Raw genomic sequence first — 20,879 nt, forward strand, 5'->3', positions numbered from 1 at the left:
CTAAAGACTCCACCAGAAAATTACTAGAACTAACCAGTGAATATAATAAAGTTGCAGTATATAAAATCAACACACAGAAATCCCTTGCATTCCTATACACTAATAATGAAAAAATAGAAAGATAAATTAAGGAAATAATTCCATTCACCATTGCAACAAAAAGAATAAAATACTTAGGAATATATCTACCTAAAGAAACTAAAGACCTATATATAGAAAACTATAAAACACTGGTGAAATAAATCAAAGAGGACACTAATAGATGGAGAAAATACCATGTTCATGGATTTGGAAGAATCAACATAGTGAAAATGAGTATACTACCCAAAGCAATTTATAGATTCAATGCAATCCCTATCAAGCTACCAACGGTATTCTTCACAGAGCTAGAACAAATAATTTCACAATTTGTATGGAAATACAAAAAACCTCGAATAGCCAAAGCGATCTTCAGAAAGAAGAATGGAACTGGAGGAATCAACTTGCCTGACTTCAGGCTCTACTACAAAGCCACAGTCATCAAGACAGTATGGTACTGGCACAAAGACAGAAATATAGATCAATGGAAAAAATAGAAAGCCCAGAGATAAATCCACGCACCTATGGACACCTTATCTTTGACAAAGGAGGCAAGAATATACAATGGATTAAAGACAATCTCTTTAACAAGTGGTGCTGGGAAAACTGATCAACCACTTGTAAAAGAATGAAACTAGAACACTTTCTAACACCATACACAAAAATAAACTCAAAATGGATTAAAGATCTAAACATAAGACCAGAAACTATAAAACTCCTAGAGGAGAACATAGGCAAAACACTCTCCGACATACATCACAGCAGGATCCTCTATGACCCACCTCCCAGAATATTGGAAATAAAAGCAAAAATAAACAAATGGGACCTAATTAAACTTAAAAGCTTCTGCACAACAAAGGAAACTATAATGCACCTTGCTTTTTAAAAATGCCTTGTTGTTATTGTTCAGTTGCTCAGTTGTGTCTGACTCTTTGCAATTCCATGGACTGTAGCATGCCAGGCTTCCCTGTCCTTCACTATCTCCCAGAGTTTGCTCAAACTCATGTCCATTGAGTTGATGATGGCATCCAACCATCTCATCCTCTGTCGCCCCCTTCTCCTCCTACCCTCAATATTTGTGCATGTTTCAAAGCAGTCAAAAAGATTTACTCTATTATTTGTAACTGTGGTATGGTATTCTGTATTAAGATATACTAACATTTATTCAACTGGTTAATGGAAACTAATTCACTTCCAGCTTTTTCAGTGATAAACAATAATTTTGCAGTGAATGTAGTGGTACCATACCTCTGCCAAATTTTGTAAATATATCTTTAGTCTAACTGTCAGAAAAGAAGTTGCTGGATCAAATGATACATGCATTCATAATCCATATCATCAAATTACTCTCCAAAATATGCCCATCAGTGGAGTATGTGAGTGCCTGTTACCCCACACCACTGACTTTTATCAGTCTTTAAAACTTTTGTCAATATGACAGATTAAAAAAAATATCATATTGTCACCAGCTTTCTCTTTGTACAAGCTTCATCAATTTAATTACATTCTTCCCAATATCATTTGGGAAGATATCAACATCTGGATCCATACTGGAAGTTTATTGGGAAAATTCTAATTTGAATCCACTAAAGGTGAAGATCATGTCTGCTGGCAGGGATCAGTAAACTATGACATTCTTCTGGTTCACCAGTTGAGCCCCAGTGGACCCTTCATCGACCTGTTTTTCAAAATACCCTCAAGAAAATTCCCTGTGCAGAAGATAAACACCCTATTACTCTTAAGTAAAAGCAAAAACAAAAAAAAAAGGTTAACATGGTTTAAAAAATCAGAAAAGAAAATCACATTACCAAATTAGATTTCTCATTCAAGAAGCAGTTGCCTTTGAGAATAAAGCAGACTAGCCTGAAGAATGAAAATCATTCTTGCAAATAGCAACTTGCCAAATATTCCAGTAGGCATACTCATTCCATTCATTGTAGCCCTGTTGGAGAAATTTGGTTAGGGATATTTTGACTAATTAAAATGTTCATATTAACTTTCAGAGTAAATGCTAATTAATGTCTAGCTAATATGTGACCAAGTTTTAATGAAACAGGACCAAACAGAACCCCCATGCATTTAGTAAGTTGTATAAGAGCATGACTAGGTCAACTGAATCATTTCTCTGATACTGAGAAAACATCATGGCTGCAATAACATGGTTGTATTTTAAAGGTCACCATGAACAAGCTACTGATAAATCACACCTGACAGTCCCACAATAAATCAATGATACCTAAACAAGGCTTAACTTTCAAACAAATAAACAGGAGGATGGTAGAGAAGTCATTAAATGCAGCCTTCTTGGGGGCCAACATCGGAGGTGATGGCAGTAACTTGAGAAGAGACACATGCTTGGCTGGTCTTTTAGCTTTAAAGTTGACAACTGATGGCAGTGCTTAAGGTAAAGGAAGATGTCATCATTCTCCCAGGCCCCACATCAGAAGCATATCACTTAACATATGCCTTATCCATATAGTCTATCAATTACCTAATCCGTTCTCTCAAAACTTCTGTCATCAACCTCTGTACCCTCCTCCATCAATCTAATCAAAGGGTAAATTTTTCTCCATTCATGATGAATGATAGTTCTATATGAAATACCCAAGTCAACTTAGACACTGCTCCAAAGAATTAGGAGTACACTGAATCCTGTGTTAGAGATAGGATATTGATATGATCACTCCATTTCCTAGACAAGTGCCTCTTCATTTCCCAGAAGGAAAATTGAACATCTCTGCAGGAATCTGTGTATATAAAAGATGACTTGGCTTCCTAGGCAGAGAGATTACCATACAGAGACTCAGTGTCTGACCAGGAAGCTACCCTTTTTGATGGGGTCAGTCATTCCCTTTGTCCCTAAGACTCCAGTTTTCAGAGGGTGTATCACTGAATTTACTAACAAAGAACTTGGAAAGACAGTTTCTATAGCACTGTGACTTCTGTCTAAGCTTACCTCAATCAGTCCTTACATTTTGCTGCTCAAAAAATAAGCATTTATATAGTACCTGGAGGCAAAGCATTCTGCTAGGTACAGTAGAGTGGCACAACATGTAAGAGAAGTCCCCATCTTGGGATAGTCTATTGAGGAAGCAAACGTTATATGAGACTGGTTGGGCAGGCTTCATGGATTTATGAGGATTTGGCATGGAAAGGAATTGGAGAGGTAGATGGGGAAGGAAGGCATTTAGGTCAGTTCAGAATTTTATTGCTTTTGGTCTGAAGCCTTCATAAGACTCACAGAGTAAAGTCCATATAACATGCTCTTAAAAATAAACTATCAAGACCAAAACAGAAGTTAGAAGGTTTTTTTGAGCTTAAGTTTTGGAAACATTTTCCAGTTGTTTTCATCAAAGAAATTATCAATCTAATAATATAGTTGGATTAATAGTAGTGTCTAAAATAGTTTTAGTTCTGATTTTTAAATGATTGGCAAAAATAAAAAATATGGTGGTTATGAAAATGCCTGGGTCAAAAATAAGCCATTTATATCTTTAAAAGCATTACTAAAGCATTACTTTAAAGTTGACATTAGTTAAAATGATCACCCAACTCCCATCAAAATTTCCAATATGTTTGCTGGTAACTAGAATCCACCAGCTCAAAGGAGCACCATCGCTCTTTTCTTTTTTTTCTTTTTTTAACTCAGAAGCAGGTGCACTGGATTAGTGGAGCAGATGAAATGTGAAGGCTTACTGATGCCAATGCAAGGCAAGGTAGACCAGGGAAACGAATCTATAATCTCTCCCCAGATATCCACCTGGCCTCTCCCTCTATAATAATGTCTAAATAATAATATCTCTGTCTAAATAATAATAACCTGTATTATTAATAGCATCTGAAATAGTTTTAGTGTTGGGTTTTTAATGATGTCATCTCCTCTGAGAGATCTTCCCTGGCTCTTTCTATACAAAGTCAGGCCCTCTGTCACTGTCTATCCTCTCATCCTGTTTCATAATTATTTGAATATATGCTTATTGTGTCTTTCCCCAGTTAGAGTGAACTCTTCAGGACTTTCTTGCCTTGTTTATTGGTGTACATTTAGCTCCTAGACCAATGTGGCCAATAAATATTTGTTGAATGGATGAATGTCATAACACTTGAAAAAAGCTATATAGATCCCAACTAGGTGATTGGACACCATGTTTTAAACAAATGATCTCATGTAGGTTACCACCTGCTTTAGAAATGGTTTATGATTTGGGAAAGTATAAAGGCACCTCCTCCTATACAGTCTCACTCCAGTTCCTCATTTTCCATGAAGCCTTTCTTTTCAGGTAACTCCATTTCTTTTCTGATCTCTGAATGCATGCAGCTTAGTATGTAACTGTCCTTTGTTCCAAGTATGTAGAATTTATTTGTAAGTTCTCTAAGAATGAGGATGATATCCCATCCCATCTTTTTTATCCTTTATTTTCTATCATGTGCAGCACAGCAGAGGGCACATAGTAAGCACTCAAAACATTGCACATCTTGTTGACTGATCCCAGGTGGGGAAATTGGCAAGCATAAGCTATTGGAAATGAGCTTTTCTCTTTTTTCTAAGACAACCCAATAATCAACTGGTGTTAAAGAAATTACTCATAAATCCTAACAAATCATTTTAACTGTAAAGGTAAATTTGATCCAGCGGTGTCCCTTGGGCCCTCTTCACACTTGCTGATGAATAACTTAGGGGCTTAAAAAATGAATTAGAGGGCCTAGCCTTTGGTGGGTGGAGTTGTCAAATGAACATATTAATTTTTCCATCTGCTTCGGCCCTGGGCTATGTGTGGCCATAGCCCACAGTAGGCTGGGCAGCCTGCAAAGATTGCTTCATGCCTTGCCCTTTCCAGATTTCTTCTTCTAAGCAGTGAAGGGTGCATTTTTTTTTTCTGAAATATGACAATATTAGAATTCAAGCTGACTTCTGGAGGCAGTAAATTTTCTGGCCCTGGCCTTTGGTCAAGAACACAGCCGTGTGTGTGTTGTTTTTTTTCCCCACCGATTTCAAAGGCTTCTGGGAGTCCCCAAACCCAGCAAGAGGCTGCCTCATCCTAATTCATCCAAGAGTATTCTACTAAAAACTGGGAAGTGAGGTGTTTCCTAAACTCTTCTGATAACTCTTGGCTCCTATATGGTATTTTGTGCCAAGTCTACGTATCCTACTCAGAAGGTATCCTTTACATCTTTGGATGCAGAGGGTTTCCTTCTCAGGTGGCCTGCTGGCAGCACTGGGCAGTCATGGGGGGATCTTAGTGCTGTAACTGACCCAAAGCAGAATACAGACTCCTTGCCATACTGTTTAAGATGGTCTCTGCTTGCTCATTTTTATTTCAAAATGCACCTGAAGCTATTAGCCTCTAGTACTTTTGCCTGCAATATTCTTTGCTGAATTGAGTTGAGATATGGATTTCCCTCAGGTCAGCCTGCTTTTAATTGCAACATCTCTTACAGTTGATGATAGGGACCAGAATCAGCATTCCTACCAGAGGGCTATCTATCTTCAAGGCCAGTAACTCATAACATTTTTGGAGTTGTGAGAGTCTATTTAATTTTGCTTTTAAAACATTTTTTAAATTATTAAAAACAAATTTATTTGAGCATATTTTGCTTTACAATGTTGTATTAGTTTCTAATGTACAGCAAAGTGGATCAGCTATACACATACATATATACCCTTTTCTTTGGATTTGCTTCCCATTTAGGTCACCAAAGAGCACTGAGTGGGGTTCCCTGTGATATACAGTAGGTTCTCATTAGTTATCAATTTTATACATAGTATCAGTAGTGTATACATCAGTCCCAGTCTTCCAATTTCTTCCACTCCTCCTTTCCCCTTTGGTATTCATACATTTGTTCTCTATGTCCGTGTCTCTTTTTCTGCTTTGTAAATAAAATCTTCTATACCAATTTTTCAGATTCTACATATAGGCATTATATATAATATTTGTTTTTCTCTTTCTGACTTACTTCACTCAAAAATAAACAAATGGGACTCAATTAAATTTGAAAGCTTCAGCATAGCAAAGGAAATCATAAACAAGACAAAAATATAATCCTCAGAGTAGGAGAAAATATTTGCAAACGAAGCAACTGACAAAAGATTAATCTCCAAAATACACAAACAGCTCATGCTGCTCAATATCAAAAAAACCAAACAAGCCAATCAAAAAATGGGCAGAAGACCTGAGCAGAAATTTCTCCAAAGAACGCATACAGATGGCCAACAAACACATGCAAAGATGCTCAACATCACTAATTATTAGAGAAAGCAAATCAAAACTAAAGTGAGATATCACCTCACTCTTGTTGGAATGGCTATCATCACAATATCTACAAATAATAAATGCTGGAGAGACTGTGGAGAAAAGGGAAACCTCTTCCACTGTTGGTGAGAATATAAATAGATATGGCCACTATGGAGAACAGCATGGAGGTTCCTTAAAAAAAACAAAAAAATAGGAGTACCATTGACCCAGAAGTCCTGCTAGTGGAGATATACCCAGAGAAAACCATAACTCAAACAGACTCACATACCCCAATGTTTATTGCAGCACTATTTACAATAGCGATGGGAAGAACTTAAATGACCATCAACAGAGGAATGGAATTTTTAATTTTTTAAAAAAAATTTAGTTAAAATTAGCATACAATATTATATTAGTTTTAGGTGTACAACATAGTGATTTAACATTTTTATACTTTCAGAAATAATCACCACAATAAGTCCATTTATCAACTGTCACCATGCAAAGTTGTTGCAATATTATTGACTATATTCCTCATGTTGCAACTTACATCCTCATGGCCTATTTATTGTACAAATGGAAGTTTTTATCTCTTAATCCCCATTCACCTATATCATTTGTCTCCCTATCCCACTCCCTGCTGTCAACCACCAGTTTGTCTCTGTATCTTTGAGTCTGTTTCTGTTTTGTTTGTTTGTTTTGTTTTGTAGACACCACATATAAGTGAAATCATATGGTATTTGTCTTTATTTCACTTATTTTACTACAAAATACACTCCAGGTCCATGCTTCAAATAACAAGATTTCACTCATTTTTATGGCCGAATAATATTCCACTCTGTGTGTGTGTGTGTGTGTGTGTGTACACATTACAATTTCTTTATCCATTCATCTATTGATAAACATTGATTTTGCAATACCTCTGCTTCCTTTGTCTCCTGTTAGGAACAGACAGCATTTGGTGGACATTAATGACAGTGTTTGAAGAAGCAGTGGAAAGGAACAGGAATTCTAGATGAGAAGTCAGTGGGCCTGGGGTCTAGTTCTGAGGCTTAACTATGGTTCTTTAACTGAGTTGTGATCTGATAAAATCAGTTGCCTTATTTAGGCCTCAGTTTCATTTGTGAAATGAGGGGGGTGGACTAACTAGATCCAGTCACTAAGTAATGTCTGACTCTTTGCAACCCCATGGATGGCAGGCAGTACATCAGGCTTCCCTGTCCCTCACCACCTCCTGGAGTTTGCTCAAACTCAAGTCCATCGAGTCAGTGATGACACCCAACCATCTCATTTTCTGTCACCCCCTTCTCCTTTTGCCTTCAATCTTTCCCAGAATGGTGGTCTTTTCCAATGAGTCAGCTCTTTGCACCAGGTGGCCAAAGTAATGGAGCTTCAGCTTCAGCTTCAGCATCAGTCCTGCCAATGAATATTCAGGGTTGATTTTCTTAAGCATTGACTGGTTTGGCCTCCTTGTAGTCCAAGGGACTCTCAAGAGTCTTCTCCAACACCACAGTTCAAAAGCGTCAGTTCTTTGGTGCTCAGCCTTCTTTACGGTCCACTCTCACATCTGTACATGACTCAGTTTAGTTCAGTTCAGTCGCTCAGTAGTGTTCGACTCTTTGCGACCCCATGAATCACAGCACGTCAGGCCTCCCTGTCCATCACCAACTCCCAGAGTTCACTCAGACTCATGTCCATCGAGTCAGTGATGCCATCCAGCCATCTCATCCTCTGTCGTCCCCTTCTCCTCCTGCCCCCAATCCCTCCCACCATCAGAGTCTTTTCCAATGAGTCAACACTTCGCATGAGGTGGCCAAAGTACTGGAGTTTCAGTTTTAGGATCATTCCTTCCAAAGAAATCCCAGGGCTGATCTCCTTCAGAATGGACTGGTTGGATCTCCTTGCAGCCCAAGGGACTCTCAAGAGTCTTCTCCAACACCACAGTTCTAAGGCATCAATTCTTCGGCACTCAGCCTTCTTCACAGTCCAACTCTCACATTCATACATGACACAGGAAAAACCATAGCCCTGACAAGACAGACCTTTATTGGCAAAGTAATGTCTCTGCTTTTGAATATGCTATCTAGGTTGGCCCTAACTTTCCTTCCAAGGAGGAAGCGTCTTTTAATTTCATGGCTGCAATCACCATCTGCAGTGATTTTAGAGCCTAAAAAAATAAAGGCTGACACTGTTTCCACTGTTTCCCCATCTATTTCCCATGAAGTGATGGGACCAGATGCCAAGATCTTCGTTTTCTGAATGTTGAGCTTTAAGCCAACTTTTTCACTCTCCTCTTTCACTTTCATCAAGAGGCTTTTTAGTTCCTCTTCACTTTCTGCCATAAGGGTGGTGTCATCTGCATATCTGAGGTTCTTGATATTTCTCCTGGCAATCTTGATTCCAGCTTGTGCTTCTTCCAGTCCAGTGTTTCTCATGATGTACTCTACATATAAGTTAAATCAGCAGAGTGACAATATACAGCCTTGACATACTCTTATGCTATTTGGAACCAGGCTGTTGTTCCCTGTCCAGTTCTAACTGTTGCTTCCTGACCTGCATACAGATTTCTCAAGAGGCTGGTCAGGTGGCATGGTATTCCCATCTATTTCAGAATTTTCCACAGTTCATTGTGATCCACACAGTCAAAGGCTTTGGCATAGTCAATAAAGCAGAAATAGAGGTTTTTCTGGAACTCTCTTGCTTTTTCCATGATCCAGTGGATATTGGCAAATTGATCTCTGGTTCCTCTGCCTTTTCTAAAACCAGCTTGAACATCAGAAATTTCACGGTTCACATATTGCTGAAGCCTGGCTTGGAGAATTTTGAGCATTACTTTACTAGCATGTGAGATGAGTGCAATTGTGCAGTAGTTTGAGCATTCTTTGGCATTGCCTTTCCTTGGGATTGGAATGAAAACTGACCTTTTCCAGTCCTGTGGCCACTGCTGAGTTTTCCAAATTGCTGGCATATTGAGTGCAGCACTTTCACAGCATCATCTTTCAGGATTTGAAATAGCTCAACTGGAATTCCATCACCTCCACTAGCTTTGTTCCTAGTGATGCTTTCTAAGGCCCATTTGACTTCACATTCCAGGATGTCTGGCTCTAGGTCAGTGATCAGACCATCATGATTATCTGGGGTCGTGAAGATCTTTTTTGTACAGTTCTTCTGTGTATTCTTGCCACCTCTTCTTGATATCTTCTGCTTCTCTTAGGTCTATACCATTTCTGTCCTTTATCTAGTACATCTTTGCATGAAATGTTTCCTTCATATCTCTAATTTTCTTGAAGAGATCTCTAGTCTTTCCCAGTCTGTTGTTTTCCTCAATTTCTTTGCACTGATTGCTGAGGAAGGCTTTCTTATCTCTCCTTGTTATTCTTTGGAACTCTGCATTCAGATGCTTATATCTTTCTTTTTCTCCTTTGCTTTTCGCTTCTCTTCTTTTCACAGCTATTTGTAAGGCCTCCCCAGACAGCCATTTTGCTTTTTTGCATTTCTTTCCCATGGGGATGGTCTTGATCCCTGTCTTCTGTACAATGTCACTAACCTCAGTCCATAGTTCATCAAGCACTCTATCCATCAGATCTAGTCCCTTAAATCTATTTCTCACTTCTACTGCATAATCATAAGGGATTTGATTTAGGTCATACCTGAATGGTCTAATGGTTTTCCCTACTTTCTTCAATATAAGTCTGAATTTGGCAATAAAGAGTTCATGATCTGAGCCACAGTCAGCTCCTGGTCTGGTTTTTGCAGACTGTATAGATGGAATTCCAGTTGAGCTATTTCAAATCCTGAAAGATGATGCTGTGAAAGTGCTGCACTCAATATGCCAGCAAATTTGGAAAACTCACCGGTGGCCACAGGACTGGAAAAGGTCAGTTTTCATTCCAATCCCAAAGAAAGGCAATGCCAAAGAATGCTCAAACTACTGCACAATTGCACTCATCTCACACACTAGTAAAAAAATGCCCAAAATTCTCCAAGCCAGGCTTCAGCAATACGTGAACCATGAACTTCCAGATGTTCAAGCTGGTTTTAGAAAAGGCAGAGGAAGCAGAGATCAAATTGCTAAAATTTGCTGGATCATCGAAAAAGCAAGAGTGTTCCAGAAAAACCTCTATTTCTGATTTATTGACTATGCCAAAGCCTTTGACTGTGCGGATCACAATAAACTGTGGAAAATTCAAGAGATGGGAATACCAGACCACCTTACCTGCCTCTTGAGAAATCTGTATGCAGGTCAGGAAGCAACAGTTAGAATTGGACATGGAACAACAGCCTGGTTCCAAATAGGAAAAGGAGTATGTCAAGGCGGTATACTGTCAGCATACTTATTTAACTTATATGCAGAGTACATCATGAGAAACGCTGGACTGGAAGAAGCACAAGCTGGAATCAAGATTGCCGGGAGAAATATCAATCACCTCAGATATACAGATGACACCACCCTTATGGCAGAAAGTGAAAAGGAACTAAAGAGCCTCTTGATGAAAGTGAAAGTGGAGAGTGAAAAAGTTGGCTTAAAGCTCAACATTCAGAAAACGAAGATCGTGGCATCTGGTCCCATCACTTCATGGGAAATAGATGGGGAAACAGTGGAAACAGTGTCAGCCTTTATTTTTTTAGGGCTCCAAAATCATTGCAGATGGTGATTGCAGCCATGAAATTAAAAGACGCTTACTCCTTGGAAGGAAAGTTATGACCAACCTAGATAGCATATTGGAAAGCAGAGACATTACTTTGCCAACAAGGTTCGTCTAGTCAAGACTATGGTTTTTCCCATGGTCATGTATGGATGTGATAGTTAGCCTGTGAAGAAAGCTGAGTGCCGAAGAATTGATGCTTAGAACTGTGGTGTTGGAGAAGACTCTTGAGAGTCCCTTGGACTGCAAGGACATCTAACCAGTCCATTCTAAAGGAGCTGAGTCCTTGGTGTTCTTTGGAAGGAATGATGCTAAAGCTGGAACTCCAGTACTTTGGCTGCCTCATGCAAAGTGTTGACTCATTGGAAAAGACTCTGATAGTGGGAGGGATTGGGGGCAGGAGGAGAAGGGGACGACAGAGGATGAGATGGCTGGATGGCATCACTGACTCGATGGACGTGAGTCTGAGTGAACTCTGGGAGTTGGTGATGGACAGGGAGGCCTGGAGTGCTGCAGTTCAAGGGGTCGCAAAGAGTCTGACACGATTGAGTGACTGAACTGAACTGAGCTGAACTGATAGAGCTTCTCCGTCTTTGTCTGCAAAGACTATAATCAGTCTGATTTTGGTGTTGACCATCTGGTGATGTCCATGTGTAGAGTCTTCTGTTGTGTTGTTGGAAGATGGTGTTTGCTATGACCAGTGCAGTCTCTTTGCAAAACTCTATTAGCCTTTGCCCTGCTTCATGCTGCACTTCAAGGCCAAATTTACCTGTTACTCCAGGTATCTCTTGACTTCCTACTATTGCATTTCAGTCCCCTATAATGAAAAGGACGTATTTTTTGGGTGTTAGTTCTAGAAGGTCTTGTAGATCTTCACAGAACCGTTCAACTTCAGCTTCTTCAGCATTAGTGGTCAGAGCATAGACTTGGATTGCTCTGATATTGAATGGTTGCCTTGGAAACAAACAGAGATCATTCAGCATCCAAGTACTGCATTTCAGACTCTTTGTTGACTATGATGGTTACTCCATTTCTTCTAAGGGATTCTTGTCCACGATAGTAGATATAATGGTCATCTGAGTTAAATTCAACCACTCCAGACCACTTTAGTTTGCTGATTCCTAAAATGTTGACGTTCACACTTGTCATTTCCTGTTTGACCACTTCCAATTTGCCTTGATTCATGGAGCTAACATGCCAGGTTCCTATGCAATATTGCTCTTTACAGCATCAGACTTTTCTTCCATCACCAGTCACATCCACAACTGGGTGTTGTTTTTGCTTTGGCTCCATCTCTTCATTATTTCTGGAGTTATTTCTCCACTGATCTCCAGTAGCATATTGGGCACCTACCCACCTGGGGACTTCATCTTTCAATGTCCTATGTTTTTGCCTTTTCATACTGTTCATGGGGTTCTCAAGGCAAGAATACTGAAGTAGTTTCCCATTCCCTTCTCCAGTGGACCACATTTTGTCTGAACACTCCATCATGACCTGTCCATCTTGGGTGGCCCTACACAGCATGGCTCATAGTTTCACTGAGTTGGACAAGGCTGTGGTCCATGTGGGGCTTCCCTGGTGGCTCAGATGGTAAAGGACCTGCCTGCAATGTGGGAGACCCAGGTTCGATCCCTGGGTTGGGAAGATCCCCTGGAGAAGGAAATGGCAGTCCACTCCAGCACTCTTGTCTGGAAAATCCCATGGACAGAGGAGCCTGATAGGCTACAGTCCATGGGGTTGTGTGGTCCGTGTGATCAGGTTGGTTCGTTTTCTGTGACTGTGGTTTCAGTCTGTATGCCCTCTGATGGAGAAGGATAAGAGGCTTATGAAAGCTTCCTGATGGGAGAGACTAACTCAGGGGGAAACTGGGTCTTGTTCTGATGGATGAGGCCATGCTCAATAAATCTTTAATCCAATTTTCTGTTGATGAGTGGAGCTGTGTTCCCTTCCTCTTATTTACCTGGGGCCAAACTATGGTGGATGTAATGAAGATAATGGCGACCTCCTTCAAAAGGCCCCATGCATGCACTGCTACACTCCGTGCCCCCAACCCTGCAGCAGGCCACCACCGACCTACATCTCCACTGGAAACTCCTGGACACTCCAAGGCAAGTCTGGGTCAGTCTCTTGTGGGGTCACTGCTCCTTTCTCCTGGGTCCTGGTGCACACAAGGTTCTGTTTGTGCCCTTCAAGAGTCTATTTCCCAGTCCTGTATAAGTTCTGGCCGCTCTATGGTGGGGTTAATAGTGCCTTCCTCCAAGAGGGCTTGTGCCATACCCAAGTCTGCTGCACCCAGGGCCCCTGCCCCTGCGGCAGTCCATTGCTGACCCGTACCTACACAGGAGACACTCAAACCCAGTTCTGTCTCAGTCTATGTGGGGTCTCTGGGTCCTGGTGCACACAAGGTTTGTTTGAGCCCTCTGAGTGTCTCTGGTGGAGATGGGGTGTGACTCTAAAGGCAAATTCGCCCCTCCTACCATCTTGCTGGGGCTTCTCTGCCCTTGGACGTAGGGTATCTCCTCAAAGTCGCTCCAGCACCAGCATCTTGCTGGGCTTCTCTGACCTTGGACGTGGGGTATCTCCTCAGGGCCGCTCCAGTGCCACACAGCCATGGAAACCAGTATTGGCCAACACGCTCTTGTATTCTTGCCTGGAGAACCCTGCTCCCTGACAGAGAAGCCTGGCAGGCCACAGTCTCCAAGGTTGCAAGGAGTAGGACACTACGAAAGCAACCCCGCATGCAGAGGGGCAAGACTTTTTTTGCCTGTGGCAGCTCTGCCCCAGTGAGAGTTGAGGGTGAAGGTGGCACAGCTGCTTGGCTTGTGGGGACCCTGGCAGCACCAGGTGTGCAGGGACACGGACTGCCTCCACCACAAGAATTATGGCCCCATCAGAGTCTTTTTTCGAGACTCTTGTAGCTGGCGATCAGAAGGCCTCTTTGGACAGTCTTCCTCTGTAGCTCCACCCATTCAGGCACTTAGAGGGCTTCCTTGCCTGGAGACCTTCTCTGTTGTTTGGCACATCAGGCACATATAGGGGCCCCCCTGGCTGGGGTTCTACTCTGTAGATTGGCACATCAGGCACTTAAAGGGGCACCCTGGGTGGGGTCCTATTCTGTAGTTCAGTGCGTCAGGTGCTTGCTGGGCCAGCTTCTCTATTGTTCAGCTGCCAATGCTGGCACTGCGGGGAGAGAGAGGCTATGGTGATGTCTCCACCCCCAAACGTGACTCAGCAGTATTGCCTAGCTTCCATGGCTGCCTGGCTTTCCTCCACAGGCATTTCCCACCACAGTCTCCTCCCTCACATCCCCTTGATTAGTCTCTCCACAGTCAACAGCAGCCCTCGCTTTGGGATTGCTCCACAATCCCTAAACTCCAGCTACCAGCTGCTGCACCTTCCAGGGGATCTGCATCCCTGTCCTGGGTATGTATGGTTGCAAGGACTGTCTGATTCTCATTCCATTTAGGCTGCCACAGATCAGCTGTTTCACTCTCAGCCTTAAATGTTTCTCCTCTGACTCAGACAATTGCCCTGATGTGGGGATCCGACCCTTGCTTCAGTTCCCCCACCTGCCGTGGGCAGGTCTAGTCCTACTAACACTCCTGGTTTTCCCCCTAGTTCCTTCATCCTACCAAGCTTTGGGTGGGGCTATATATTATTTTCCGCTGGTCAATGACTTCTGTCCACTCTAAGCTGGTGTTCTGAATGCCCTTCTGTGTCTGAAGGTGTATTCCTGATGTATCCGTGGAGAGAGATGTACTCCACGTCTACCTATTCCTCTGCCATCTTGTTCTTCTGTATGAATTTTTAAAACAATTTCAAAAACCAGGAAATTAGAAAATTAAAATGTGTGTGAAATTTCTGTTTTGCCAGTTCTGTACTATATATCAGTCCCCATTTATATATTTAAATGTTTGATTAACTAGGATATGTGGAAAATATGTAAATAAACTGGGATACGTGGGGAAAGTATAATAGAGGTAGTGGATGGGTATATCAGTTTCTTCACTCTATCTGTTGCATATCACACATAAACTGCTTCTGAAGCACTCCATAGTACACTTTATGAGAATGAGAATAAACTGGGAAATGAAATTGCTAGGAAAATAATTCAGAACTTACCGAAATCTGTCATGACTGACCTAGAGAAAACACTACAGCTGGGGTCAAGAGGCTGGAATTTTGTAGATCCTCCTAGCTTTTCTCTCATTCTTTTGCTGAGAGTCACATCCTTCACAGATTTCTACATCCAATAACAGTGGTACTGATAAATTCTTTTTAACTTTAAAAAATTTTTATGGATATACTCATGAGTTGCAATATTATATTTGTTCAGCTTTACAACATAGTGCTTCAGTTGTTTTATATATTATACTCTGTTTACATTTATTATTAGATAATTGGTATATTTCTCTGCGCTGTACAGCATATCCTTGTTGCTTAAAGTTCAAAATGAATAGTTTAAAATACAATGAAATACTAAGTTCTAATGAAAACCATTGTAAATTAAAAAGGACTGAAATGCAGAGTGCTTTCTCTTTCTCCAAGGATGTAGTAAGCTTGAAATCAATCTTTTAAAAAAGAAATAGTAGAATAGAATTATGGACAGAGGGAAAGGGGAGGAGAGGGTGAGATTCATGGAAAGAGTAACATGGAAATTTACATTACCATATGTAAAGTAGATAGCCAATGGGAATTTGGTGTATGGCTCAGGAAACTCAAACAGGGGCTCTGTATCAACCTAGAGGGCTGGGATGGGGAGGGAGTTCCAAAAGGGAGGGGATATATGTACACCCTAGGCTGATTCATGTTGAGGTTTGACAGAAAACAGCAAAATTCTGTAAAGCAATAATCCTTCAATAAAAAATTAATTAATTAAAAAAATAAAAAAATATCTCAAAACAAAAAAAAATAATAAAAGGAATAGGAAAATCACCAACTGGTTTGAAATTCAGCAATATACTTATAGAAATAAAAATGTCAATGCACCAAGAAGAAAACATAATGGACATTACATTCAGTAAATACTACCATAAGCAATAGCAGTCAAATACGTGAGGTAGAAGAAGGAGTCATCTTATTTCTTTTAATTGCTAAACATCCTCCTCCTCCTTATTTTGATGCAAGGAGCTAGAGACATGTCCCACAACAAGAAATGGATGCATGCATGTGCGCTAAGTCTCTTCAGTTGTGTCCCACTCTTTGTGACCCTATGAACTGTGGCCCACCAGGCTCCTCTGTCCCTGGGAATTATCCAGGAAAGAATACTGGAGTGGGTTTCCATGCCCTCCTCCAGGGAACCTTCTCCATCTAGGGACAGAACCTGGGTCTCCTGTGTCTCCTGCATTGCAGGCAGGTTCTTTACTACCGGTACCACCTGGGAAGACCCAAGAAATGGATGTGCGCATGCTAAGCCGCTTCAGTCGTGTCTGACTCTTTGAGACCCTATGGATTGTAACCCGCTAGGCTCCTCTGTCCATGGGACTTTCCAGTAAGAATACTGGAGTGGGTTGCCATGCCTTTCTCCAGGGCATCTTCCCAATCCAGGGGTTGCATCCATGGCTTTTAGGTTCCCCTAATAAGAAGGCAGGTTCTTTACCACTAGCACCACCTGGGAAGCCCCAAGAAATGGATGCCTGTACTTAAATCGCCATGGTTAACAGCAGGTGCTTGAATGGAAAAACATCAGGGAAACTATCACCCCACGTTCCCGCTCCATCTCTAGGCTGAGTGTCACAGGAAGGTTGTTATTTGTTCAGCCCTCCTCACTCTACCATACGTTTGGCCAATTGCTTTATCTCATGGGCTACCAGTCCCTCATTGGCTGCTACTGTGGAGACTGTGGCTATGTTCGCTGTCACTGGATTATCCCATCATCCCTGCAAGTTTGCAATTCAGTCAGGATTTTTGGTTTCTTTCTTTTTTTTTTTTTTAAAGCAAAATGTTCTAGGTTGAAAACAAAAAATAGGATCAGAGAAATCTGGATAAGGTAATTTCAGAAGATATGGTGCTGAATTTAGAATTTTATTATTTTACACTGTGTTTGAGTCCTATTTTACACATGGAAGTGAATTGGGGTTGAAGGAATAGAATGGGTGAATGTGATTTTTATATCTGCTACTGCTGGTGCAGTGGTAAAGAATCTGACTGCCAATGCAGGAGACGAAAGAGACACAGCTTCTATCCCTCGGTCAGAAAGATCCCCTGGAGTAGGAAATGACAACCCAGCTCAGTATTCTTGCTTGGAAAATTTCAAGGAGATAGGAGCCTGGTGGGCTCCTGTCCATGGGGTCAGAAAGAGTTGGACATGACTGAGTGACTGAGCACACACACACACACACACACACACACTGCTCTTTGTGTTCCTGCGTGCTACCTTGCTTCAGTGGGGCTCGACTCTTTGCAGACCCTATGGACTGTAGCCCACCAGGCTCCTCTCTCCATGGGGATTCGCCAGGAAAGAATGCTGGAGAGGGTTTCCATGCCCTCTTCCCGGGGATATTTATGACCCAGGGATGGAACCTGCCTCTCCTGCGACTCTTGCGTTGCAGGCGGATTCTTTTCTGCTGAGCCACCTGGGAAGACCACACTGTTTTTTATCGGTTGCTATACCCCATATAAAAATCTCTGGATGATACCTAAATATAGATGGGAGAATGAAAATGGAAAAGGCCAATGAAACTTTTAGGGAAAGAATTTTGACCATAAAGATCCCTAAAATCACTGAGAAACCACGAACAGAAATAACCATTTAGGAAAGGGACGAGTTGCAATACGTTAAGAAAAAAGTACACGGTTTTCCATCGAACAAATAACACAACCGACACATATTGAAGCAAAGTTAATGCGGTTTTTAATGTTTTCTTTGGGGTAGAAATGTTTTAAAGATTAAATGTAGGGCCTAAGGGGAGAACCCTGAAGTCTGGTTTGCGATGGTCAGACAGTCCTGAGGCAGTTCATTTGCAGGTGCGGTATGTGATGAGCGACTTGGTAGCCTTTAACACGGCATACTTGCCGAGCTTCCCAGGCAACAGAAGACGCACAGCTGCCTCGATGTCTTCGGTCGTGATGGTGCGGCGCTTGTTGTCGCCGGCCAGACGTCCGGCCTCTTCGGCAATCCGCTCAAACGTATCTTTCACAAACGAATCCAGGATGTTCACGGAGTCGTGGGAAAGACTCATGCCTTTATGTATTTGCCTCAGCACCCTAGGGAAATAGGTAGCAAAACTTGAGAAACTGTCATGATGGCAGTGCCGGCGACGGCGACGGCGGCCCTTAGCTGTCTTCTGCTTTGCTTTTTTTGGTTCCGCATCATATGGGTCTGGTTTGGAGGTCTCCGCTTTTTTTGGTTCCGCATCATATGGGTCTGGTTTGGAGGTCTCCACTTTTATTGGTTCCGCATCATATGGGTCTGGTTTGGAGGTCTCCACTTTCGCCATTTCCTTTTCAGAGGGCTCAATTTCGGAGATGCCAGTTTCTTTGGTGATCACGTCTTCCTCATAGCTGTCAGAGGATGTTTCGGACAGGATAGAGCCGCCGATCCCCATAGCGCAGCCCAGAAGAACAGTGAGGGGGTTGAAGGCAGTTGGCCGAATTTATAGGCCCTGCTTTCCCTGACGTCACAGACACTGTCCATATCTGATTGGATGCAAGGCAGGGAGGCCTGTTACTATGGCAGCCCATGTCACGTGACACTGGACAGCCCACCTCCACACTTAGAGAAAAATGTCATAAGTAAAATTCAAATACAATTTTTCAAGGGCCAAGAAAAAACCACAATACAAAATATATGACCCTTAACATGAACTTCACATTCAAACGTCTTGAGGTAAAAGGAGATATCTTAGAATTTATATTAGTAATAATCCTTTTCTAAATTGATTCAAGAGGCTGAAGATATGACCTTATCTGAGTTCATATTTTATCCCCATGATTAAAAAGAAATATGGAACCAAAAATGAACTGGCAAACTATCACAGTTCCTTCTCCCTTAATCTTCAGGCTGAATTTCATAGAAAAGCTATATCTGTTCAGCCCTGGTCCCTCAAACATACTTTCAGTCAACGGCTGTGGCTCACAGCTTGCCAGTTGACCATTGGTTGTACCAGTGGAGACAGGAGATTGAGCTGCTCTCGCTGGACACTCTCTAATAGATGTAAAATTGCAGGCCACGGAAGCTTGTGTTTTCAAGAGCAACTGATTCTCTGCTAGAAAAACATTGATTCGAAACATCTGTATGAATGTTTAATAGAATTTCAGAAACCAGGGAACTAGAAAAGTTAAATCTTTGTGAAAATTTCGTTTTGCCATTCCTGTACTATATATCAATCCCCGTTTATAAAATTACTTGCATGCTTAATCTGGCATATGTGTGATAAGTATAATAGAGGTAGTGGGTGGGTGTATCTGCTTCTTCACTTTATCTATTGCATATCACACATAAAATACTTCTGAAGAATTCCATAATACAGTTATGGGAGAATGAGAACAAAATGGGAAATGAAATTACTAGAACAATAATTTAGACATATAGAACTCTATCATGTCTGACCTAACGAAGCACTAAATTTGGGCTCAAGAAAAGGCTAGAATTCTGCATTTTCTCTAGTTTTCTCTCATCGTTTGGCTGATACTGACATCGTTCACAGGTTTCTACATCCAAATCCAAGAGTACTGAGAATTTTTTTTAATTTTTAAATTTTTCATTTAAGTTTAGCTGAGTTACAATATTATATTATTTCAGGTTTACAACACAGTGTTCAATAATTTTATATATTAAACTGTTCAAAGTTACTACAAAAATAATTGCTATAGTTCCCTTTGCTCTACAGTATATTCTTACTAAGAGTTCAAGAAAGTATAGTTTAAAATATGATGAAATACTGAATTTTAATGAAAATCATAGAAAATTACAAAAGACTGAAATCATGTAGTGCATTCTCTCTTCAGTGGTGTAGTAAGCTAGAAATTAATGGGAAAAAAAGGAATTGTAAAATCACCAACTACACTGAAAGTCACCTACATACCTACAGAAAAATGAAAGAACAGGTCAATGCACCAAGAAACACAATGGATACTAAATTTAATAAATATTATTATAAGCATTAACACTCAAATTGCTAGAGTTAGAAGAAGGAGTCCTCTGAATTCTGAGTTGCTGAACATCCTTCTCTTATTTTGATGCAAGGAACTAGAGACATGTCCCACTACCAGATCTGGATGCCTGTACTTAAATCACCATGGTTAAAAGCAACCACTTGAACAGAAAATCAACAAGAAAACCATCACAACTGCTTCCTAATCAATCTCCAAGGTGAAAATCGCAGGAAAGCTGTTATTGGCTCATCGCTGGTCCCCCACCACACTTTGGTCCTATCATTTGGCTAACTGAGTTGCCAGTCCAATTGGCTGTTACTATAGAGACTGTGGCTACAGCTTCTGTCATTCAGTGATGTCATCGTTTGGGCAAAACTGCACTTAAGCCAAGACTTTTGCATAAACCCCAAAAAGTTACAGGACATAAATCTGAATTAGGTAGAGATGTCTATGGGTTTGTTGTGACTTTGGGCATCCTGTATATTGAAGGTCAGGGCTATTTTCCTGCATTGCTGGAGAATTTGCGTGGTATGTCTTGCTCTGGAACTTGTTGGCTCTTGGATGGTGCTTGGTTTCAGTGTAGGTATGGAGGTTTTTGGATGAGCTCTTATCGATTAATGTTCCCTGGAGTCAGGAGTTCTCTGGTGTTCTCAGGTTTTGGACTTAAGCCTCTAAGAGTGTGCTTGAGACAATGCATTGTCACACACAGGCATGTCAATCATGGGAGCACCCCTCTTGATCATGGGGGCACCCGCCCTCAATCACATTCACACCCACCCACATAACCTACCCACCCTCACCTTGATTTTCAGTCTTATTCTTACAGTAG

General features: G+C 41.3%; 1 protein-coding gene across 1 annotated transcript; it reads right to left on the bottom strand.

Annotated features, from left to right (window-relative positions):
• Positions 1-17,784: 17,784 nt before the first annotated feature.
• On the bottom strand, positions 17,785-19,785 carry LOC147340817 (histone H2B-like). The gene has a single exon (XM_086388524.1). It carries the CDS (start codon positions 18,499-18,501, stop codon positions 17,911-17,913), a length of 591 nt encoding a protein of 196 aa, XP_086244650.1. The 5' UTR covers positions 18,502-19,785; the 3' UTR covers positions 17,785-17,910.
• Between the last annotated feature and the right edge of the window lie 1,094 nt (positions 19,786-20,879).

Source organism: Bos grunniens, chromosome X (assembly GCF_055505025.1).
Source record: "Bos grunniens cultivar Pamir isolate PY7600 chromosome X, Bosgru_T2T1.0, whole genome shotgun sequence".
In the NCBI taxonomy this organism is placed as follows: domain Eukaryota; kingdom Metazoa; phylum Chordata; class Mammalia; order Artiodactyla; family Bovidae; genus Bos; species Bos grunniens.

Excerpts from the sequence above, each read along its gene's own strand:
- LOC147340817 (XM_086388524.1), bottom strand. The coding sequence starts at position 18,501 with ATGGGGATCGGCGGCTCTATCCTGTCCGAAACATCCTCTGACAGCTAT.